The sequence below is a fragment of the Pelodiscus sinensis genome, chromosome 19 (genome assembly GCF_049634645.1).
Source record: "Pelodiscus sinensis isolate JC-2024 chromosome 19, ASM4963464v1, whole genome shotgun sequence".
Lineage (NCBI taxonomy): Eukaryota > Metazoa > Chordata > Testudines > Trionychidae > Pelodiscus > Pelodiscus sinensis.
Window position 1 is genome coordinate 12,740,703 of NC_134729.1, and position 23,881 is coordinate 12,764,583.

General features: G+C 57.6%; 3 protein-coding genes across 3 annotated transcripts in view; 1 reads left to right on the plus strand and 2 right to left on the minus strand.

Annotated features, from left to right (window-relative positions):
• Positions 1–1,900: 1,900 nt before the first annotated feature.
• Positions 1,901–11,251, minus strand: ELOF1 (elongation factor 1). Its single transcript, XM_075902353.1, has 4 exons — positions 11,121–11,251; positions 10,015–10,136; positions 7,882–7,952; positions 1,901–3,620 (listed from the first exon to the last, which is right to left on the minus strand). Exons 2-4 carry the CDS (start codon positions 10,128–10,130, stop codon positions 3,556–3,558), a joined length of 252 nt encoding a protein of 83 aa, XP_075758468.1. The 5' UTR covers positions 10,131–10,136; positions 11,121–11,251; the 3' UTR covers positions 1,901–3,555.
• A 3,350-nt stretch (positions 11,252–14,601) lies between these two features.
• Positions 14,602–23,857, minus strand: ACP5 (acid phosphatase 5, tartrate resistant). The gene is made up of 6 exons (XM_075902354.1): positions 23,795–23,857; positions 21,202–21,319; positions 18,758–19,027; positions 18,074–18,201; positions 17,219–17,564; positions 14,602–16,095 (listed from the first exon to the last, which is right to left on the minus strand). The coding sequence occupies exons 3-6, from the start codon at positions 19,025–19,027 to the stop codon at positions 15,853–15,855; spliced, it is 987 nt and encodes a 328-aa protein (XP_075758469.1). The 5' UTR covers positions 21,202–21,319; positions 23,795–23,857; the 3' UTR covers positions 14,602–15,852.
• The window catches only part of LYL1 (LYL1 basic helix-loop-helix family member), a 28,997-nt gene continuing 26,697 nt past the window's right edge, over positions 21,582–23,881 (plus strand). The window contains exon 1 of the mRNA XM_075902357.1: positions 21,582–21,728. The gene's annotated coding sequence lies outside the window, so the exon portion shown is untranslated. The remainder of the gene's footprint in view (positions 21,729–23,881) is intronic.

Consider the following 23,881-nt stretch of genomic DNA (forward strand, 5'->3'; position numbering starts at 1 on the left):
TAAGGCAAGCGCTAGGTCAGCTCCTCCTGCCCCAGGGAACGCAGCCTCTCTGCCCTGTCACTACCTGGCTTTGCAGCTCCATGGGCTGCCGCACGTCAAGGCCACGCGACAAGTCACGAGGAGAGCGAGTGACTGGCCCGTGCGAGGCTGCAAGTGAAGAGAGTTCACTGGTCTCTGGTGGCTCTGCCCTTCAAACCAGCAGCACACTCAGCACGACTTGCAGGGGGTGCTCAGGAGGGACCCAAGCCCAGAAACAACGGGGGGCGAGGGGTGTCACTGGGCGCCATGGGCGGGCCTGGGGGACTGGAAACGGGACGACACAGCACTGGGCTAGCCGGGGCAACAGGCCAGAAGGAAGCATGAGCCAAGTTGTGCACGCAGGAAGTCTGGGCCAAAGACAGCAGGGGACTGGGGGCCGGACTAGGGATGTTAAATGTAGATCAATTAACTAATCCAATAGTCAATGGGATTTCCATCAACTATTCGATTCGTCTGTAAGGGCACCTCTGCCTTTGAGCTGTAGCGGGAGCCGCACAAAGAGCGTGGGGCCATTGGGGAACCGGCCCCGTGCTCCCTGCAGTGCCTGAGGCTTTGAAAAGTACAAGAGCCCCGGCAACGCTCTTGTACATTTCAAAAGGAAGCCCCACAGGGAGCAGGTGCCAGCAGGGACCTGCCCTGGGACAGCCAAATTCCCCCCGGATTCTACCAGACACCAAGGAACCGATTCAAGCCCATGGAGTGCAGGGAAAAGGCGCAGCGAGCTCTCCCCACACCACCACTAACCAGTAACAACGACGAGGAGTCCTGTGGCACCTGGCAGACTAACAGATGGATTGGAGCATAAGCTTTCGTGGGCAGAGATCCACTTTGTCAGATGAATGTAGTGGAAAGACCCGCTACATGCATCTGATGAAGCGGGTCTCTGCCCACGAAAGCTTATGCTCCAATCCATCTGCTAGTCTGCCAGGTGCCACAGGACTCCTCGTCCTTTTGCAGATCCAGACTAACACGGCGACCCCCTGACACTTGACACCAGGTAACAGAGGCTTTTACAAGCTGTTTGCCCAGCACAATCTTTCCGAGCAAACAGCGCCTGCTCAGCTGATTTTCTTGCACCACAGCCACTCCCGTTCTCCCGACGCTGCAGCCTTTTGTCCTTCGCTGGAACGTGGCCTCATGCAGATTTGGCTCATTTTGCTGAGTAAGGAAGTTGGCTTTGGCCATGCCTGGACTCCAGAAACCTCTTCGCCTCTAGGAAGCTGCATCAGCCACAGACTGTGGCTTGCGGGGATTCAGGCTCATTTGCAACCAAACTCATGTGGGTCCAGGCTCCTGCTGCATTAGAGACCACGGAGGAAACAGAACCACGGGGGCAGCCAGGTTCCGCTACAGGGCTAAGACCAGCAGTGTAGATGTTGCAACGCAGGCTGGAACCAGGGCTTGGAGCCCCGGCCAGGTGGGACAGGCCCCAAAGCCCAGGCAGGAACATCTACACTTTTCAATCTCAGCAGACCCAGGCTCGGACTCACAGTCGTGGGTTTGTGGGGGGCAGTTGTTGACACACTAAGCGCTCGGCCATCTAAGAGCTAGAGGGCACGGGCAGGGAACAGCACATCAGCAGATTCGGAGTCCTTCTTCCTTGCAAGGCAGAAATGCCATGCACTCACGGCACGTAGAGGACACTGACCCGCATCTTACAAAGGGGGAAACTGAGGCACCGCACAAGGGGAGAATTTGCTTATGGATGGGAAAAGAACCCAGCATTTCCTGCTGCTTGTCTGCTCTCTCATGCAACAACGCGGCTCGCGCAAACCCCCACCTGCCTCAGGGAAATGAGTCCCGTCTCTGGGCCCAGAATCCGTGTGACACCAATGACAACAAAAGGGCACATGCAGACCACTTCCCCCCATAACGTCATTTATTAAAGGGTCATTCTACAGCTGCAAACAATTTCTGTCTAAAAAGCCCCCTCCCAAGACAAACCCAGGACTGCCACTTCCTAGCCCCTTCTCTGCACTCGCACCAAACCCAGCCTGGAATTGAAACCAGCTTAATCCCCGGCCCATGCAGCGCCCTGAGGCGGGGGCTTGTAAATCAATCAGTGGCCAGGAAGGAGCTCCAGGCTCTGCCCTTGCGCTCCAGGAAGATCCAAGGAAGCCCCGATACATTTCCTCAAGCTAAAAGCAGCAGGTAAAAGCCAACGGAGCCCAAGGTGGCTAACTTAGCTCCTCCTCCCTTCCCCTCTCACTCCCATTGATGCCGCCCCCCGCAAACAATTCCCTGCAGGCCCAAATTCACGTCAGCCCGGGGTCTGCCACTGCTGAAGTGACTGCGAAAATAAACCATCCGAGCAACGGCCCCCACGTGGCTCTGTGAGCCGCAGCAGCCGAGGTTTTGCTCAGTGTAGTGTCGGGATGTTTAGAAGGGAAAAGACGCCTGTCACCATGATTCCAACACGTGCAGCCGTAGCAAAAGCCCCTCCGCCTTCCACACTGCAGACGCCTGTCGCCCCCTTCCCCCAGTTCTCTGACACCGCAGCCCAATTCACTTCCCGCCCTCCAGGACTGAAGTTTTGCTGTACTTTGATTAAGGGATAAATGAGCAAATCTGGGCAGACAGCTGCAGCGGGACCCACCTGAGAAAATCAGCCTTCTGTGCCAGGGCAACTGTCCTGTTTGCTGCCAAACTGCTCATTCAAACCAGTTTAAGCTGCGCTAGGACACGTACACCCCCGTACAGCAGCACCCCCACTTAGGTAAGTCACAATGAAATGTGGCAGCTGGGGACTTTTCCATGAGTCCCCCCTCTGGCGAAAGTGGCCAAACACCAACATCCAGACCTGGGACTGGAAGGAGGAGGTTCTACAGAATCTCACTGTTAATGGTGCTTGTGTCCACAGCTCTCAAAGCAGTTTATAAAGGTCAGAGTGTTTGGTCACTCTGATTTAGAGCGAGAAATTGAGGTGCCTAAGAGGGGAAGCCCCTTGCCCAGGATCACACTGGAAGCTGGTGGAAGACACAGGAAAAGAACCCAAGACTCCATACAACCAGCTGTCCTGCTCTAGTCACCAGGCAAGACTGCCTCTGAATCAACATTTCAACTGCTATTAAAAGCCGGATGGAAGCCGAGACGTAGCCTATTCCAACAGGGATCCAGCCAGCAAAAGGGCACTTCTTGGCCAGGCTAGGATTAGTGGCTGGTTTCGGGTTTTTAATAAACAGTTGCAATTTAATCATGGTGACAAGCCGTTTCTTACCTTGTAAACTTTCAAACCGCCGGGCTGAGCAAAACAAAATATTTCTCCCCCCACCCCCTTAAACTAGAGCAGCATTTCCAAATTGTCCCTTAGCAGCGTTACACGTGCGTGGGCCCCAGGGCAATTGCCGAAAAGGAACAACAGTTATAAAAAGATCCTTGGATGGAAAAGCTACTAAAACGCCAGCCACCTTCTCCAAAGCCCCGATTGTCTCATGTGATGGAACTAGCACATTTTTTCCACGTACAAATACTGTAACATCCAGAATTAGTACAAACGAGCTTCCTGCCCATTTGCTGCTATTGATTGGCCGCCTCACAAGCGTCTATCCAGTCGCTGTACACGTCCACTGGTTCTGAAAGATCTGAGAGGCTCAAAGGTCAAGGAAGATGACACAAAGGCTACCCCCACTCGTGTTACCAATGCCCCGAAGTGTGGAATTCACTTGGTCTGATCTTCCCCACAACACCTGTGTCTGCCAGCCCTTTGTGACAGCACTGGGGGGGCCAAACATATTAACAGCCACACTAGGTCAGACCAAAGGTCCATCTAGCCCAATGGTCCCCAATGTGGTGCCCGCAGGCGCCATGGCGCCCGCCGGGCCATTTCTGTGCGCCCAACGGGTGAACGGGGCTGGACCTGCTCCCTGGGCGCACAGCATATGGACAGCGTTGGCCCCAGGCATGCAGCACATGGGCGGCCCCGCCCCTGGGCACACGGCACATGGGCAGTGCCGGCCCCGGGCGCATGGCGTTTGGGCGGCCCCGCCCCCGGGTGTGCGGTGCAAGGGCTGTGCTGGCTCCTGGGCGCGCGGCATATGGGTAATGCCAGCCCTGGGCGCGCGGCACATGAGCGGCGTCAGCCCTGGGCATGCAGCACACAGGCTGTTCCGGCCCCAGCGCACGGCGTATGGGCAGCCCCACCCCATGGCGTGCAGCACAAGAGCCAGCCCCGGGAGTGCAGCGCATGGGTGGCGCCAGCAGCAGGTGCGCACCATATGGGTGGCCCCGCCCCCAGGCACGTGCATGGCCCCGCCCCCGGGTGCGTGTGTGGCCCGGTCTCCGGGTGCCCGGCAGCCCCAAAAGGTTGGGGACCACTGATCTAGCCCAGTATCCTGTCATCCAACAGTGGCCAATGCCAGATGCCCCACAGGGAGGAAACAGAACAGGGAATCATTAAGTGATCCCTCCCTTGTCTCCCATTCCCAGTCTGTGACAAACACAGGCAAGGACACCTTTCCTGCCCATCCTGGCTAGTCGCCATTGATGGACCTGTTATCCATGAACTTATGTAGCTCTTTTTTGAAGCCTGTTAAAGTCCTGGCCTTCACAACATCCTCTGGCAAGGAGTTCCACAGGTTGAATTGTGTGTTGTGGGAAGAAATGCTGCCATTTGTTTAAAACCTGCTACCCATTCATTTCATTTGGTGACCCTTAGTTCTTGTGTGATGGGAACAAGTAAATACAGGTTGAACAATAAGATATTCTCTGTCTTATTCTCTATCGCAGCGGTTCCCAACAGCTATCCTGAGGACCGGTGCCAGGCTGCAAGCCACTGGCTGTCAGGCTGTGACAGCTCTGGGGGCCGGGACTGGGGTACATCACCCAGCGCCTCCCCTCCCATCACAGCTGTTGGGAGAGGGTATCCTGCCCCACCTCTCAGCAAGGGTGGGGTCACCTCCTGGACGTGGAAGAGTCTTGCTTCATGGTGGGAGGGCTGCACAGAGCCCAGCACAGCAGCCTTAGAGCAGCCGTGACCCAGGCAGTGGCGCTCAGCTGGCAGCTGAGAGGCAACGCGGGGGGGGCTAGTAATGGGAAGCTATAAGGGATGGGGGGGCTCTAAGAGGCAGGGGGCTGATACTGGGGGGCACTAGGGTGTCTGGGATGGAGAGCTGGCACTGGAGGGCTCTGGGGGCAGGGCTAGTGGTAGGGAGGCTATGTGGGCAGGGCTGGCACAGGGGGATTCTGGGGATGGGGCTAATATTGGGGAGTGGGGGCTGGCACAGGGAGGGGCTCTGTGGGGATTAGGTTCAGTGGGGCTCTGGAAACAGGAGGTTGGCACAGGGGGCTCTGGTGGGTGGGGGGCTCTAGGGTTTAGGGCTGGCACTGGGAGGTTCAGGGGGCCGGGGTGTACCCCAACCCTGGCTCCCGGAGCCACCACAAACAGCCGGCTTCATCTGCGCCAGCTACTCACCACATGGTGACTGCCAGAGTTGAAGCCAGTTGTTCATGGCTGCTCTGGGGCCCAGGCAACATTTTATTTGCATATTCATCATGTAGAATGAATATGCAAATAGCATGTTACTGATCCGCCAAAAGTCTGTGAATGGGTTTGCCAGTCCATGGTATAAGAAAGGCCGGGAGACCCTGCTCTGTCCCTTTCTCAATGATTCCTAACAGTCTGGTCACTTTTTTTGCCTGCTGCTGCCCACTGAGGACGTTTTCAGAGAACTCGCCGCAATGGCTCCGGGACCTCACTCTTGATTGGGAACAGCTAATTTAGTTCCCACATTACATACATAGAGCTGGGATGATGTTTTCTAATGGGCATCACTTTGCATTTCTCTACATTCAAATTCATCTGCCATTTTGTTGCCCAGTTACCTAGTTTGGGGAGATCCTGCTGAAGCTCTTCGCCACCTGCTTTGGACTTAACTCTCGTAGGCAGTTTAGTATCATCTGCAATTGTTGCCACTTCACGGTTTACCCCTTTCTCCAGATCATTTATGAATAGATTGAATAGGATTGGTCCCAGGATGGACTCCGGCAGGACATGACTAGTTACCTCTCGGTTCAATCTGAGAACTGACCATTTATTCCTATCCTTTGTTTCTTGTCTTTTAACCGGTTCTCAGTTCATGAGAGGACCTTCCCTCTGATCCTGTGGCAGCTCACTTTGCTTAAGAGCCTTTGGTGAGGGACCTTGTCAAAGGCTTTCTGGAAACCTAAGTACACTATAGGCACTGGATCCCCTTTGTCCACATGCTTGTTGATCCCCTCAAAGAATTCTAGTAGTTCGGTGAGGCAGGATTTCCCCTCACAGGATCCATATTGACTCCCCCCCCCCCCCCCAACAAATTAAGTTCATCTCTGCGTCTGACAATTCTGTTCTTGACTATAGTGTCAACCAATCTGCCCGGTACCAAAGTTAGACTTACCAGCCTGTAAGTGCCAGGATCACCTTTACAGCTGTTTTTAAAAATTGGCATCACAGTAGCTATCTTCCAGTCATTGGGTACAGATGCGGATTTAAAAGACAGGTTACAACCAGAGTGAGCAGCTCTGCAATTTCACATTTGAGTTCCTTCGGAACTCTTGGGGAATGGCACCTGGTCCGGATAACTTAACAGTAACAAGTTATCAATTTGTTCCAAAACCTCCACTAATGACACTTCAGTCTGGGACAATACCTCAGATAGGTCACCTAAAAGGAATGGCTCAGGTTTGGGAATCTCTCTCACTCCCTCAGTCGTGAAGACGGATGCAAAAAATTCCATTTCGTTTCTCCACAATGACCTTATCATCCTTGAGTGCTCCTTTAGACCTACTTTAGCCCTCCAATGGCCCTACTGGTTGTTTAGTAGACTTACTGCTCTTCAGGCACTGAAATTTGCTATTACTTTTTGAGTTTTTGGCTAGCTGTTCTTCAAACTCCTTTTGGCCTTCCTACTGACATTTTTACACTTCTTTTGACAGAGTTTATGTTCCTTCCTATTTTCCTCATTAAGATTTAACTTTCCTTTTTAAATGTCTGTTTCTCTCTAATCACCGCTCTGTCTATTCCTTGCGCTTTTATCAGTAGATCTTAAGGCACCTTTTGAAGGGAGCAGAGTATCATTATCCCCACCTCAGATGGGGAAACTGAGGTACTACAGGGTGAAGTTAGCAGACAGCCTGGTTATCAATAATCGCACCTAACTCCCTATCATAGCAACCATGTTCCTGAACCTGCTGCAGACATGGACTAAGAATGTGTTCTCCAGGCAATCATCTTCAGCTGCTTCAAGATGATAAAAGTCAATTTGTGAAAGCAAGCTGGGAAGTTAATTCTATTTTTTTAATATGCACTTCTGGATTCAGTTCCTAACAGTTACGTGCATCACACAAGCTTTTTTTCCTGGAGTCACTGATAGGATCTAGATGGGGTGTTTTCCTAAAAGACCAGCCCTAATTCAAACAAAATTGTTCTGGGGAAGTCCTGTGACCTGTGTTATCCAGGTCAGCCTAGAACATCACATTCCATGGCCTTGGAATCTATGAGCACTTCTGTATGACTGTCTAGTTATTTTAGCTGCTGCCTCTTTGCTTCCAGTTTCCATCATGGGCTGGAACAGGAAGTGCCAAAATACCACAAGAAGCTGTGCTCTGATCCCGTGGAAAGCACCTAACCCGCGGCAAAGCTCCCAGGAAACTGTTGCTGCTGACTGTAAGCAGAGCAGGGTCTAACCTTGCAGATACTTGGACATATGTCGGCAAAGTTCTGGGGCTCAGCAAAACCTGGACTCCAAGACCTCCGTGGCTGAAGTGTAACTGCAGTGAAAATATATGTTTCCCTCAATCAATTCATGGGGAAAACCAACTACTGTAAAGAGACGCTGCTTCAGTCATTGGAAGTGCAAAGGATACATGTTATGGGAGTCTGAAATTCTTCCAGACACACAGTACATGATATTACGCCAGTGTTCCGAGCCCGGTCCCTGGAATATAGAAAACAATATTCCAACAGCAAATATTTCCAAAGGAAAGCTCAAAGAGCAAACAAACAAGAGCAAGTGGTTTGAGAAATTGAACAGAAGAATGCACTTCTCAACAGTACCTACTGAAACAAGACACAACATTAACAAATTAAGCATCACAACCCAAGAGCTGCTAAGTTATTCACATTTTACTGACACAAAACAGTGAATGGAAGGGAAGCAACTTGCCCAACATGATCGTGAAGCAAGTTGGTTGCAAGAGCTGGAAAAAGAACCCAGGAGTCCTGACTCCTGGTCTTCTGCTTTCACCAACGGATTATGTTCCATCTCAGGATTTATGAGAGGTTAAAAGAACTGAACATTTAGGCATTGGGCAAGAAGATAAGTAAGGTGGAAATGTGCAAACCATCTGTACTGCTCTGAAAGGTGCAGGATTTGAGATGGTACAAACCTGAGTTCCAGTGTGGTTGATTATACACTCATGAACAGGAAAACAGGGGATTTTTTTTCCTAAGCTTCACCCCAAGAAGGAAATCTTGTGGCACTTTAGTACTACTTTTATGGAAGTGATCCATGATATGAAGTCACGCTTCAGTAGTACTTGCTGATGAGGGTACAGGCAGTCCCCGGGTTACATGGATCCGACTTACATCGGATCCCTACTTACAAACAGGGTGAGGGAACCCCGCACTACCTGCTTCCCCCCAGCAGACCAGGGAGACGCGAAGCTAGCGCCCCCCTCCAGCAGACCAGGAAGATGCAGAGCGGCTTTTCTCAGCAGACACCTCAGCTTGAGAATAAAGGACTGAGGGAAGCGAGGTGTGGGAGAATAAAACTGAGCTCTGGAGAAATGTTTGGCTAGAGTTTCCCCTACAATATGTACCAGTTCCGACTTACATACAAATTCAACTTAAGAACAAACCTACAGTCCCTATCTTGTACGTAACCCGGGGACTGCCTGTATAGCAAAACCCCAGATGCCCTTCCTGTGAGCTAATTACAGTTGCTCTCTTATATCATTTAAAAAGTAAGTTCCTTAGTTACAGAAATGCTTCCATATGGCTCTTCCTGTCACAAACAGACTACACTACAATTAAATCAACTGGCCTGTTTAGCCTTATATCCCTCTTTCTGTCCTATGCCAGATCAAACCAAATGGACCCCTTTTAGCCTGGCTTTCATTTCCAATTGGAAGAGACCAATTGGCCCAGCTTACTCTGTAACATTCCCCTTCCTTGCCAGGCCAGACCTGACAAATGGCTCACCAATCTACAGATTATAAGTGCTAATAGTAATAGCAACTACAGCCCCTAGCTCTAGTTCTTTTTGTGTGTAGACCTCAAGCAATATATAAATGACACTGGCATTATTATTCCCATTTTACAAACGGGGAAACCGAGGCAGAGAGACATGAAGTTTCACCGGTTAAACAGTTAACCGGTTAACAGGCGGTCCAGCTGGGCTGGAGCTAACTTCTGTCCAACATGGATGGGAGGGCTGCTCCAGCCTGGTTGGCACACCGTGCTGCAGGCAGGGGATCACTGTGAGCTAGCCGGGCTGGAGGGTCCCTCCACCTGCGAGATTCTGTTTAAGCGATTAACTGGTTAAATGGGATTTTTACATGCCTACTCAGCAGACCAGGGGCAGAACTGGAAAGAGAATCAATATATCTGGAGTCCTGGCCCAGTGCGTTAATCACTATAGAGCTAGATATGAATATCTACTCTGTTTTGTCCACCCTTCCCTTGCTACTACACTGGATCAAACCAATAGGCCAATCTAGCCCTGTTTCCTCCCCCTGTCACACCAGACCAAGACTACAGCCTAGTGTCCTACCTCCAGCAGTGGCCAGCATGACACTTCAGCGAATGCCTGGCATCCCCCCGGAAACACCTCTAACCCCACAATGCAAGGACTTCCTGACCCAGCCCCAGATGGGAATGAGGTCATCCCCTTCACCCCGAGAAGCGACAGGCAGTGTAAGCGCACCCTTTGGAGCCCTAGCACAGCCGTCCAGCTGGCTGCGCCCCGGCACTGGAACCAGAAACGCCGCTCTGCTTACATTTTGACGTCACAGGATTTCTCGTGGTTACAGAAGGGGCAGGTGAACTGCGTCTCCAGGGTGCCCGTCATCTTCTTCTTGGGTGGGGGCTTCCGCTTTGACTTCCTGCGGCCCATCTTTGCCTGTAAGTTGCAGACAAGAGAGAAAGTGTCAGTCCGGTCGGAGCCAGGGAGAATGGCACATGCTGCCCTTTTGCTTCACCCCCAGCTGCAGCACACTCAGGAATGGGGGGGGAAGGGGCTGCAACGGGATGGGGGTAGAAGTGCTCTCTGGGATTTAACCAAACCCTCCCAACACCACAGCCCCCCCGGGATGGGGAATCCCCCAGATACAGGGGCCCAGCGCGCCCCCCCGGGATGGGGAATCCCCCAGATACAGGGGCCCAGCGCCCCCCCCCCCGGGGATGGGGAATCCCCCAGTTACAGGGGCCCAGCGCCCCCCCCCCGGGATGGGGAATCCCCCAGTTACAGGGGCCCAGCGCCCCCCCCCGGGATGGGGAATCCCCCAGTTACAGGGGCCCAGCGCCCCCCCCCGGGATGGGGAATCCCCCAGATACAGGGGCCCAACGCCCCCCCCCCGGGATGGGGAATCCCCCAGGTACAGGGGCCCAACGCCCCCCCCCCCCGGGATGGGGAATCCCCCAGGTACAGGGGCCCAACGCCCCCCCCCCCGGGATGGGGAATCCCCCAGGTACAGGGGCCCAGCGCCCCCCCCCCGGGATGGGGAATCCCCCAGGTACAGGGGCCCAGCGCCCCCCCCCCCGGGATGGGGAATCCCCCAGGTACAGTGGCCCAGCGCCCCCCCCCCCCCGGGATGGGGAATCCCCCAGGTACAGGGGCCCAGCGCCCCCCCCCCCCGGGATGGGGAATCCCCCAGGTACAGGGGCCCAGCGCCCCCCCCCCGGGATGGGGAATCCCCCAGGTACAGGGGCCCAGCGCCCCCCCCCCCCCCGGGATGGGGAATCCCCCAGGTACAGGGGCCCAGCGCCCCCCCCCCGGGATGGGGAATCCCCCAGGTACGGGGGACAAGAGCCGACCCAGCCCCCCCAGGGACCCGCGGGTCACTTCCGGGGCGGGGGGGGGGAGATCGCAGTCAGGCCCCCCCACCTGTGGCCAGCCTCCTGCCCGGGCCGCGTTTCCAACGGCGACCGGCACTTCCGGCGCCGAACCGGAAGAGAAACGCGCTCGGCCCGCCCGCCCCGCGGGCGCCCATTGGCTGGCCTTCCCGCCCAGCGCGGAATGATTGACAGCACGGGCAGGCGGAAATGAGGGCACAGGAGGGCGCCTGGAGCGGAAGTGGGGCTGAGGTGATCCCCCCCCCTGTTTCCAAGATGGCCCCCGTAGCGGGGGAGACCCCAAGATTTACGGGACCCCCAGACCCGAGGGGGGGGGCAGGCGGGAGGGACCCCCAGCCCGAGGGGGGGCAGGCGGGGGGGTCCCTTGGGGCAGAGGCTCGGCGCTGGGGGGCCCTGCCTCGGGCGTGTGGCCCCCCCGGGCGGTGCCACACAAGTGGCTGGAGTGTGGTTGCCCCAGCAGAGGGCGGGGCACAAGCCCCTCCCCCCCCCCCCCCCCCCCGCGCTGCCAGCAGGCGACTCATCCAGCAGGACGGGGGAGGCAGAACAGCCCCCCCCCCCCGCAGCGTTTGCCCAGGATTCGCACCCCTGGCCCGGGGGGGGGGGGGGTGGGGTGGTGAGGAGCAGGGCCTGGGCCTCGCCTTCCCCGCAGGCCTCCTGACCGGCGAGATGGGCCCCAGATACAGGGCAAACAGGCAGCTGATTAGAGGCTGTTAACGGCCATGGACAGGCTTCGCCCTGCAGATAAGCAAAGTCAGATGGGATGGGATGGGGGGGTCGGTCTCTGGCCCTTTAAGTACATGGCTGCGACTAGACTGGCATGATTTTGCGGAAATATTTTTAACGGAAAAACTTTTCCATTAAAAGTATTCCCGCAGCAGCGCGTCTAGATTGGCCCGGATGCTTTTGCGCAAAAAGTGGCCAGTGTAGACGCGATTTTGCACAAGAAAGCCCCGATCGCCATTTTAGCCATGGGGGCTTTTTTGTGCAAAACAGTTCTTCCCTGTCTTCACTGGCCGCCTTGTGCAAGTATTCTTGCGCAAGAGGGCTTTTTCCCAAGCGGGAGCGTGAAAGTATTTGGGCAAGAAGCACTGATTTTGTATATTACAAAGTCAGTGCTCTTGCGCAAATTCAAACAGCCAGTGTGGACAGCTGGCAAGTTTTTGCACAAAAGCGCTTGCTTTTGCGCAAAATCTTACCAGTCTAGACGCACCCCATTAGAAAAAGACTTCTTAGGGGTCTGTGCTGGCTGGATTTGGCCCGGTTTTTGAGTTGTGCAATTATTTTGTTTTTGCAATGGGCAAAGAGGAAACCTCTATTTAAAACCAGCTCTTTTCTGCCTGCTTGGGATTACTGGCCAGGAAAGCATGTGCAGCCTCACTGTTGATGCTGTGTGTCTGTGTCTTGCTTGGTTTGGGACGGTAGGACTCTGTCTGCACTACGGTGTCAATAGCTGGGGTGCCGTAGCTGTGCTGTTGTAACCTGGTCATGTAGGCTCAAGGTGTAGCCACACAAGGGGAATTTCCATCTTTACCATCTCCCTGTCGGAAGATAGAGCTAGGTTGGCAAAGGAGTGTTTCTATCTACCTTCGGGCTTAGCATAGCTACAGGGAGTAGCATAGCTATTTTTCCGGTTGCTGAACATTTGCTATGTTGACCAGACCTGAAACTAGACATTGGACTATCAGCCTTTGAAGGCTTAATCCTCATGCCTTGTAGCACAGTGCCATTGACTCTGGTTCTCAACATAGTAGGTGTGTCTGTTTACCGGGCTTTGTCAACACCTCCAATTGAATGACAAAACTTCTGTACTTCACAGGAGCTTGAACTTGCTGTGGCAAGTGGGTGTAAACAACTTGTTGCCAGCAGGAGGGCTTGCCTGTCCACAAAGATGAACTTGCCTGGGGGAGGGGGGATTTTTTGCATGCAAACATTTTGTGACATAGGGACAATTGCACCAGTTTTCAAACAAGTATCTTTATGCTTTCTCCCCTGCAGCCCCTTGCAAAAACCTTGACAAAAGTTAGGCAGCTGCTGACCAGTATGGCTTCCTTGTGCTGTATCTACCTGCTCTCACCTATTTTATAATTAGATTAGAAGCACTTTGGAACAAAGACCAGTTTTTAATTGGATATGTGTGCCACCTGTAGCAACCTCAGGTTCTGGGCTGTAACTGGGGCTCCTAGATGCTGTGGTAACACACTAAGACGGATGCTTTTGTGCAAAATCTTGCCGCCTGTCTACACTGGCCGCGAGTATTTGCGCAAGAACACTGACTTTGTACTGTACAAAATCAGTGGTTCTTGCGTAAATACTCTGACGCTCCCGCTCAGGGATAAACCCTCTTGCGCAAGAGGGCCAGTGTAGACAGCCAAGTTGATTTCTTGCGCAAGAAAGCCAGGGGCTAAAATGGCCATCGGAGCTTTCTTGCACAAGAGAGCGTCTACACTGGCACGGATGTCCAATATAGTTAAATTGGAGCAAACACCTTGGATTCTGGGAGGATGCTGATTTGGGATTTAAACGTGGCTGATTTGGGATTTAAACGTGACTTATTTTGGTTTCACCTAAACCTGTTCCCACTCTTAAGCTAAAAAGAGTTGCCCTCCTGTTTAAGACAGGCCAGAGAACAGCCCTGAATGAATCCCTGTTTGAATTGGAGTCTATCTTGTACAAAACAATATCCGCTCAAGTTAAAAACATCTGGGAGCACTCATGTTCATCTGCTCAGGTTGAAACTTGCGTTCAAATCTCTTCCTTACATCCCAGAAAACCCCTCCTCCTTTAATTAGAGAAACTTTTCTGTTCATATTCGAGTGCTGGGGACAGAGTACAGGACAGACTTTGGAGACTGGGGGTCTGTGGGGCATGCCCTTGTGGAGAAGCAAAAGTGGGGGTGTTAAAGATGGGGAGGCAGCCTTCTTTCTTCCCTGATGTGGTTCCCAGCTACTGATCCATGGGGTGTTTCCGTATGTTCTTTCCTCAACCACCTGCTGGGGTTAAGGTTCTTTCAGTAGGTGCCCTCATTGTAGGTGTCTGTTTGCCAAGGAAAATGTGGTAGCGATTGGAAGCACCAATGAGAAGGGATCTGGTCAGGCAAGCAGCTTCCAGCTCAGGAGGTGTGGGGGAGGGAGAAGGCTAGGCTATGAAGTGTGAAAATGCCATCCCTGCACATCCCAAAACCCTCATATGGCTCATCATTTCTGGACCTGATTGGGAGACTTCTCCATTCATCTGAAGAAGTGGGTTGTGCCCACAAAAGCACATGACCCCATCCACATTCGCAGGGCAGTGGGAGAGCCAGGGCTGAGCTAGCAAGAGGCCGTGGGTCAGGATTATTTGAGTGCGACACTAGCAGAGCTCTGAGTGTTTGAACCTAGAGCCAGGGTAGCAGGGGGCTGCACTTTGGGAAGGAGGGGCGTTGGCAGAACTCTGCAGCCGTCCGTCCCAACTTGCCCCTCTGTTTCCCAAATGTCGTGTCATCGTGCCCAAGGTATGTGGAGAGAAAACCAACATTGCTTTTCCCAGCATAATTTACTGAAAATAATCACAAGAAACTCACGTACAAGAGTCTGCTCCCTTCAAGGCAGATTCAGGGAGCAGATCACAGGTGCTATGCTGCATCGTGTAAAGAAGTTTCTCCAGAGCTTACAAGTCTGACAGACGTGGGGATCGCACACACGCACGCAGAGGCACACACACACACACACCGTTTTACATTTAAACTGGGAGCAAACCCCCTGGACCAGTCAGTATCTGAGGGTTAAAAACAAACAACTCAAAGCCATGCTGGATTTGAGCAGTGCTGAGGCCTCTTCCGGCACAACTCAGTTTACTGGCCTGCCAGGAGCAACACCATAAAAATCAGCTTCCCAACTGCATGGCACGTGGCTGAGGATTTTGTTCCCGAGAGAAGGGAGTTCATAGCACTTCCAGGTGGCAAGACCAGGGAGCAGCTCACCTGAGAGAGCCGTGGGTAGGGACTTTTGTTGCAGTAGCTGTAGAGATCCCCGAGGAATTGAGAGTCACAGAGCAGGGAGCAGGGAAGGGGCTTAGCCCCGTTTTAGAGGCGGGGAGCTGGTGCCCAGAGAGACAGCGACAAGGTCACGCCAGGCAATACCGTGCCATAGTCCTCAAACCCAGCTCTGCTTTGGAGCCATGCGGCCAGCTTGCCTGGCCCTGGGAAAGCGTTGCAGATACCCTCCCCCCACAGCAGCCAGGGGCCACACCTAGGAGCGGGGTGGAGAACGACGAGGGGAGGAGACCTCGTCCCACAACTAACCCAGTGTAGTCGGAACGCTCTGCCCTCCCCGCGCCGGGCAGGGAGATGTGTGGGCAGCAGGTAGAGGCACAGGGACAGCTTCCGGGGGCTGTGGGCAGTGCACAGACCCGACGGGTCACCCCCGCCTCCACAAAGGGGCCGAGACACAGAGTTTTCAGAAGGAGGGGGGCAGCGTTTCGAGGGGGATCAAGGGGCTGGAATCTAAAGCGATCTATTGAGGTGGGAAGGGGGGATCAAGCAACAAAGGGGGGGCCCTTCTCCAGCCAGCGAGTGCAGACAGGAGAGGATGTTTGCAAAGCCTGGGAGGGTATTTCAGGGGGCTACAGGGCGTGAGGGGACGGTTCCCCCAGAGGTCGGCTGCAGAAGCCTTACAAATCAGACAGCTGCAGTGCCTGGAGCAGCCTTTCCCTCGGTGCCAAACGAAAAGGCAGGGAGCTCCGAGCCGCCCCACCCGCTGTGCCCTCCTAGATCCACGGGCAGGGGCTCAGAGGTGGCTCCTCCGGGGGAGGGAGGTCTTGTAGAGGGACTTGCCGCTGGCTTCAATGTAGGTGACACTCATCTCCTTGCCGTCGATCTCCACGTAGGCGAAGCCGCCCAGGGACGCCGGCGCGGCGTAGAAGAAGCGCAGGAAGCCCGCGGGCACCTGGTGGAAGTGCTTCCGCGAGTTCTCCATGAAGTTGCCGGCCCCACTCAGCACGTAGCCCACGCCGGCCTTGTCCTGCAGGTACTGATCAGAGACAGGGGGGTTACAACAGATCTGCGCCCCTGCTGCCTGAGTACCCCCTCCCCCTCCATGCCTGTCCCACAGCCAGCATGCCGGCGCCCAGGTGAGCAAGGAGTGTGCACCCGGGGTTGCCCCGTAGTAGGGCAGCACGTTGCAAGCTGGCACCCCCGCCGGTGGGCCCAGCACAGCATCTGCTGGAGCTGTTCTCTGGAGAGGGGTGGGTGGGGTTGCTGGGGGCGGGAGCCAGAGGAGCCTGGCTCTCATGGGGAGGGGACTGAAATCTCCCTGTTTGGGATCTAGTGGGTGTGGATGGGAAGAGTATTAGCCGCGTCTAGCTGGGTTCTAGTCCTAGCTCTAGAAGGAGGAGAGTGTTTCTCAGCCAATGGTACGAGTACCCTTAGGGGGACTCGAGAGAAGTCGGGGGGGGGGGATACCTCAATACACCTGATATTTGGAGAAAACTGACGTTCTACTTTGTGTTACAGCGTTTTATTATTTTTGTACTTTTTTCACCCAAAAATGTCATCGCCCGCCCAGCTACAATTAAGTTGTTTAAACAAATGTGTTGCAATGGTAGAAAAAAATGGTTTGTCTGAAACTGTAGGTACTGGGGGGGACTTTTCTTCTTGTTTTTTTTTTTTTTTTTTGAAAAGGGGTACTTTATAAAAAAAAGATTGAGAAATGCTGCTCTAGGGGGCTGGGCACCAGGACTCCTGTTCCCAGCTTTGGGAGGGGGCTGGGGTCTCGGGGTTAGCGCAGAGGGGCTGGGAGCAGCGTTCCCTGTAAGCCAGGCGCTTGTGCGGCCGCTCAGGAGAGAGTCCAATCCCGCCCAGCTGAGCACCCACCGCTAGGGCTCTTTTGTTCTGCTGGTGGTGCACAGTCTCACATGCCTCAGTGCACATGGAAAATATTATTCCGCGCATGGATGGGAAAAAAATCCGCACATACACGGAAAAGAATATACATGGAAAAGGAACGTTGGTTGGGAGCCAGGACTCCTGGGTTCTAGTCCCAGTTTTGCTGTTGCCTTCCGGCAGTGTGGCCCAGGGTGGCTGGGGCAGGGTGCAGCGGGTCAGCAGGGGAGCCCAGAGTGGGGCCCCGAGCCCAGCGCCCCTCTCCCCCTCACCTGCAGGTTGTGATCATGGCCACACAGGTAGGCAGTGGCCTTGTACTTGAGCAGCAGCGGCTGCAGGTACTTCACCAGGCAGTGGGTGGGGCCGTGCTCCGCCACTGACCACACCGGGTAGTGGCCGGCGACCAGCAGGTAGTCGTCCCGGGAAGCTGCCATCTGCTTACGGAGCCAGGCCAGCTGGCTTCGGGCCAGCCCTACATCCCGGGGCTGCTGGGGCTGCTGGCTCTGGAAGTCGTCCGAGTTCCCGCACAGGGTGACGGTGTCGATCATGAGGAGGGCCACCGTGGCGTTGCTCTTGGGGACCTTGAACTTCAGGGAGTAGTGGTAGTTGGGGAAGTTCCTACGGAACAGAGGGGTCGAAGGTAAACTAGAGCTGATCTGCACCCCCCCCCAGTCGCCTGAATCAGCAAGAGTGAGGGACTTCAGCCGGGGTGGGGGGGCAGGGCTGGTCTAGCAGGGGCTGCAGGGCGGGAGCAAGGGGTACTGGGATGGGGAGCCTGGCCGGGGGGCAGGTTGGTCTAGCAGGGGGAACGGGGGGCCTGGCCGGGGGGCAGGTTGGTCTAGCAGGGGCTGCAGGGCGGGAGCGAGGGGTGCTGGTACGGGGGGCAGGCTGGTCTAGTAGGGGCTGCAGGGCGGGCGGGAGTGAGGGGTGCTGGGACGGGGGGCAGGCTGGTCTAGTAGGGGCTGCAGGGCGGGCAGGAGGGAGGGGCGCTGGCGGAGCTGGGGGAGCCCAGGGCCAGGCCCGGAGGGGGCTGTGGGGCAGAACGGAAGGCCACAGGCAGGCTATGGCAGGGGCCCGGGCTGGGCCCCGAGACAGCAGGGTGCAGGAGGCGTGTGCGGGGCCCTTACCAGCGCTTGGAGACCTTGCTGTAGGCGATCTGAGCAGAGACGTTCCCCGAGTGGTCGTGGTTCCCGGCCAGCACGTACCATGGCACCTTGCGCAGCGGCTGCGCCTTGAACACGTTCTCAAAGGTTTCCTGGCAGGAGTGAGGGGATGGCAGAGACTACCGTCACCCTTCCCCAGCGGAGGGGGGGGGGGGCGCCTGCCGACCTCCCCCTCCTCCCCACCCGCACGCACTGGCCGCCCCAGGCTGGGAGAGGGAGCTGGCTGGAACCCAGCTGGGAGGGGGAGCCATGAAGCTCTTTGCCCCTCACGAGCCATAATGGTGCTGTACCCCCCAGCGTGCCTGTGTCCAGCACAGCAGCCAGGGGGCTCGTGCTAGCTGGGGGCCCGTGTGCTGTGCATCCCTCCAGGACCACACGGGGATGCCATCTCCAGTAAAGAGGCTACAGCAATGGCGTGACACCCTGGAATTGGGGAGGGGGAAGCAGAGGGATTTCTCGGCCGGAGGTTCATCCTGCAGGTTCCAGGGGAGATAGAAAACTCCCTGGCTTGTACTCACGTGTTGTGTGCCCTTAAACAGCCCCCCTGCCCCACCCCAGAGGCAGCCGCATCCCAGCACAGGGATCTCGGCATAAACACGGGCTGGATTCCGGTCCCTGAGTATTGGGCAGGGACTCCAAAGACTCTACCTGGAACCTCTTGTCGTTGACGTCCTGCACCCCGTTGTAGTAGAAGTTGTCGCCGAGGGACAGGATGAAGTCCGCGCCCAGCGCTGCCACCGTGCGGCCCATCTCCTTGGCCGTGGCCACCTCGCGCGGCGTGTGGAAGGGGGGATTGGACACCCCACCCCAGTCCCCCAAGGCGATGAAGCGCAGGGAGGAGCCGGTGGAGAGCGGGCTGGCGTAGGAGGTCGGCAGAGCCGCCAGGAGGAGCACGGAGAGACACAGGTAACCCGCCATCTGTGGGGAACGGGGCGAGGGGGAGATGCAGCCACAGGAGACGCTCTGCTCTGAGCCCCTCTCCACAAGGGAGGCAGGGGCTAGAACTAGGGATGAGCCGGGACTCCCGAGGGGGAGTGTTTCACTCATTAGAACACGGGGCAGGGAGCCCGGACTCCTGGATTCTCAACACCACTCTAGTGTCGGCAGCCGGGGGGGTTCTGGTCCCAGCTGTGCCACTGACTCACTGCGCTGCCTTGGCCAAGTCCCTCCCTCCTAGTCAGGGTCTTGGCGGCATGCTCGGCTGGGCAGGGGCTGTCCACACTGGGCCTTGGACCAGTGTCACTAAACCAGTTCAAATCACACAGTGAACCAAGTGAAACCCCCCTGACCCCCAGGCCGCCCACCCTGATTTCAGCTCAACCTGCCCAGCTCACTGGGAAGCATCCTGCAGGCACCACCCTCCCCCAAGCAGCAAGAGCAGGCACAAGAGGAGATGGTGAAAGGAGGGTGGGAATGGCTGGTTTGAGCCGCCCAGCCCTTGTTCAGACCCTGCCCCAAGGCTTCGGGAGACTGAGGGTGAGAGTGCACACAGCCCAGAGACAACAGCCGGGTGCTCAGCTGTCCAGGGCGCCTGGCAGCTCCAGGAGCCAGCGCCCCAAAGCTATCAACAGGCACTTGTCAGGACCCCCGTTGTGCCAGGCGCCGCACAGACCCCGGCCGGGATCGGGGCCCCGTTGTGCCAGGCGCCGCACAGACCCCGGCCGGGATCGGGGCCCCGTTGTGCCAGGCGCCGCACAGACCCCGGCCGGGATCGGGGCCCCGTTGTGCCAGGTGCCGCACAGACCCCGGCCGGGATCGGGGCCCCGTTGTGCCAGGCGCCGCACAGACCCTGGCCGGGATCGGGGCCCCATTGTGCCAGGTGCCGCACAGACCCTGGCCGGGATCGGGGCCCCATTGTGCCAGGCGCCGCACAGACCCCGGCCGGGATCGGGGCCCCGTTGTGCCAGGCGCAGCACAGACCCTGGCCGGGATCGGGGCCCCGTTGTGCCAGGTGCCGCACAGACCCCGGCCGGGATTGGGGCCCCGTTGTGCCAGGTGCCGCACAGACCCTGGCCGGGATCGGGGCCCCGTTGTGCCAGGCGCCGCACAGACCCCGGCCGGGATCGGGGCCCCGTTGTGCCAGGTGCCGCACAGACCCCGGCCGGGATCGGGGCCCCGTTGTGCCAGGTACCGCACAGACCCCGGCCGGGATCGGGGCCCCGTTGTGCCAGGCGCCGCACAGACCCCGGCCGGGATCGGGGCCCCGTTGTGCCAGGTACCGCACAGACCCCGGCCGGGATCGGGGCCCCGTTGTGCCAGGCGCCGCACAGACCCCGGCCGGGATCGGGGCCCCGTTGTGCCAGGTACCGCACAGACCCCGGCCGGGATCGGGGCCCCGTTGTGCCAGGTGCCGCACAGACCCCGGCCGGGATCGGGGCCCCGTTGTGCCAGGTGCCGCACAGACCCCGGCCGGGATCGGGGCCCCGTTGTGCCAGGCGCCGCACAGACCCCTGGCAGAGAGACTGGCCCTAGGTCTGAAGATCCTGCAGCCAAATAGTGTCAAGAGGGGCAGGAAATAGCAGAGAGCAGGGATGGGACAAGCCATGAGTTGTGCGTCGTTTAGCCTCGCGTCCTTCCCCTACGTCATCTCCCAGCCCCCCACATCTGTGGGTCGCTCCCTGTCTGGCCCCGGCTCAGAAACGTGCAGCCCCAGCCTGTCTGAGCCACTCCCTCCCCAGAGCTCACCCCACATTTCCACCGGCATAAAATCCCGCAGCCCGGCGGCCGGGACCATTCCAGCCCAATGCAGATTTCACAGACGCCTGTCCCAAGCAGGGGAAACGTGCCAGGAGCCCCATTTAACCCCACCAGGGTCTTGGCAGCTGTGGCCCGGAAGGAGCCCAGATACCACGGTGAGAGGCAGTGGCTAAAACCCGGAGACAGCGGCGCTGCTGCAGCAGGCAGGACACTGCAGCTGCGGCCGGGAGCTTTGCTTTGAGGAGGGGTGGCCCACGGCAGCAAGGCCCCTGGCAGCCTCGGTCGCTGAGCAGGAAGAGGGGAAACCAGGTGAAGGAGACCGAAAATGCAAAGGAAACCGGCTGGGGAGAGGCCCCGGGCTGCTGCCCGGAAGCTGGCAAAGGAGGGTCACTTACGCTTGTCGGTTTCGCCGCCGGGCACCAACGCGGTCGGGGTCTCACAGATGCTCCTGCCGGCTGCGGGGGAGCCCTCCCTGTGCTGCCGGAGAGCCGTCCCGACGCAACGGGGGAAGATCTGCCAACAGGGACATTTTATCAGGCCCTGAAAAGGGAACTTGGGTGCCGGAGGAAGCGGGGGGGGGGCAGCTGTGGGCTCCCTCCCCCCTGCACGTGTCAGAAGAGGCTCCGAGTCGCAAAGTTGATTATTAAGAGTGTAATGGAGAAACGGCTGCCCCATGACCCACAGCTCCCCCCCCCCGCAGTCATGTGACATGTCTGACCCATAACTAGCCGGAGTTCCAGTCACACTGCAGCGCACCCTTCAGTCACGCCCCAGCTGATTAGGAAGCCAAACACAAGCCAGGCACTGAACGCTGCTGCACCTGGCCGCACCCGACAGCTCTGGAGCTAAAGGGACCGGTCCGGGACTGGGAGAGTCGGCGGGTTGTGGGCCAGGATCGAGGGGCCTTGCAGAGCGGATGCAGGTGGAGCCCCGGGCTGGGATGGCAGGGGCAGTGGGTCAGGACTGAGGAGCACCCCGGGGCTAAGGGCAGACGGGGGGCAGCCAGGGCTGGAGTAGCAGGGGGCTGTAAAGTGGGAGCGAGGGCCCCGGCAGAGCTGGGGGCCAGGTGGGAGCTTGCACAGTGCACGGCCACACGCCACGGCTAGTGGGCAGAACCCCTGTGGCTGCAGCACCCCGAGAGGTCAGTCCAGAGTGCGTCGTTTGACTTCGGGAGGGCAGGGGGGCAGCTCCAGGCAGGCCAGTGGGCTGCACACGGGGCCAATTACCTGTCTGAGATTAGCGATTGGAGGGATGCCCCCAAACTACACCCATGCCAGCAGAGTCATGGGGACACTGGAGCTTGTCCCAGCGCCTTGCCCCGGTGACATGAGGCCCAGCTGGGAGACTCCGTCCAGTGCCCAGGGTCCTTCACTATGAGCTTCCAAGCTCCAGCTGATCCACTTTCCCAGAGGCTGCCAGCCTGGGTCCTGACCCCTGTCCCCCTGCTGTAACCACTACACCCCTCTCCTCCCCAGAGCTGGGGAGAGAAGCCAGGAGCCCTGCCCTCCCCTCCCCTCCCCTCCCCTCCCCTCCCCTCCCCTCTGAGTGAGCCCGCTGTTGTGCACGATAGCTGTGCACGGGGATTTGCACTACCAAACGGCAAGGAATCCCCCCACCCCACCCCCCGCCAACCAGTGTGACCAAGGCAGGTTAGTGTGGGCAGGAGTTTGCCAGGACTCTTGGCCCCGTCAGTGGCTCTGGCATAAGGAGTGGGGCCTAGTGGTTAGAGCAGGAGGGTGCCGGGGGAGGGAGGGCTGGGAGCCAGGGCTCCTGGCTTGCATTCCCAGGCAGCTCTGTGGAACGGCGTGTGTGAGACGCCCTGCGACGTTATGCCACTGTCTGAAGCGCGCTGCAGCCCTTCCTGGCTATTTATAGGAAGCCGCGAGCCCAGAATATCACAGCTCCTGCAAGATCAAGCAAGGATCCCGCCCCCCAGCTGCTGGCAGGGAGGGAACCAAGGTGGCTCCGGGAGGCTGCGTCAGCACCGGGAGAATTCCCGCTGCCTAAACGCAGTTCTGGAGAGGGACCCTGCTACCCAGCTCTAGCCACTACACCCCACTCCCCTCCCAGAGCCCCCTGCTGTAACCACGAGAGCCCGAGCGGTGCGGAGAATCCAGGCATCCTGCAGCCAGAGCCCTGGATCGGCCTAGTGCTGGAAAGAGCGAGACCGTCTGGTCTGGGTTCCCCGGGGAACCCTGGAAACCGAGCCTGGCCCCCTCCCCCTCCCCCTCCTGCTCCTCCAGGCTGGCCCCAGGCTGAGTCAGACACATGCGGCTGTGGCACTGAAGGGCTGGGTCTCAGGCCAAGGCAGGTCAAGGCCGCGTACCCATGGGGGCCCCCCAATGGTTAATCCCAAAGCAAACCCAGGCAGAGGGGCCCCTGACCCACGTCTGCCCCCCCCCCCCCGCACTGGATTTTAAGAGAGGCGGGTGGTCTGCTGGGAGGGCCATGAGGTCAAGCTTCTATCCCGGGCCCTGGGGGGGGGGGGGCAGGACTCCTGGGTTCTAGCCCCGGCTCTGGGAGGGGGGGGGCGGGACTCCTGGGTTCTAGCCCCGGCTCTGGGGGGGGGGGGGGGCAGGACTCCTGGGTTCCATTCCTGGCTCCGGGAGGGGAGTGGGATCTTGTGGCCAAAGCCTCGCTCTCCCCAAAGGATTTGGATGTGGGGGTTTGAAGAGAGAAACCTTGTGGGCCCCTGGTGTTGCAGGGCCTGGGTGAAAGAGCACCCCCACACTCCCTGCAGGAGATCTGTCCCCTCCCCCAGCCTGCACTGCCCAGCAGTAAAGGGGGGTTGTGGTGCCCCACCTGCACAGCTCACACTGGGGGGTCACAGCGGGGCAGACACCCCCCTCCCCGCAGTCACACAGGGCCTCCCGATTCAAAGAGAACCAGGCAGAGATCAAGGCCGAACCCGGCTCTTGGAAGCAGCCAAGTGGAGAGAGACTGACCCAGTTCAGGACAGCGGCCTGGCTCCGGAAGGGGGGTCCTTACCCACGATCCGGGGCAGCTCAGCACCTCGCCCTTCTGTCCCCCTGCCCGGAGCCAAGAGGATGTTGTTGTGTGTGGCAGCTGAGTAAT

Excerpts from the sequence above, each read along its gene's own strand:
- ACP5 (XM_075902354.1), bottom strand. The coding sequence starts at position 19,027 with ATGGCGGGTTACCTGTGTCTCTCCGTGCTCCTCCTGGCGGCTCTGCCG. Across the intron at positions 18,202-18,757 it reads TCAACGACAAGAGGTTCCAG|GAAACCTTTGAGAACGTGTT; the intron begins GTAGAGTCTTTG and ends CACTCCTGCCAG. Across the intron at positions 17,565-18,073 it reads AGCAAGGTCTCCAAGCGCTG|GAACTTCCCCAACTACCACT; the intron begins GTAAGGGCCCCG and ends TCTGTTCCGTAG.
- ELOF1 (XM_075902353.1), bottom strand. The coding sequence starts at position 10,130 with ATGGGCCGCAGGAAGTCAAAGCGGAAGCCCCCACCCAAGAAGAAGATG. Across the intron at positions 7,953-10,014 it reads AAATCCTGTGACGTCAAAAT|GGACCGGGCTCGGAACACTG; the intron begins GTAAGCAGAGCG and ends TCTATATTCCAG. Across the intron at positions 3,621-7,881 it reads ATTTCAGACTCCCATAACAT|ATCTTTCAGAACCAGTGGAC; the intron begins GTATCCTTTGCA and ends TGAGCCTCTCAG.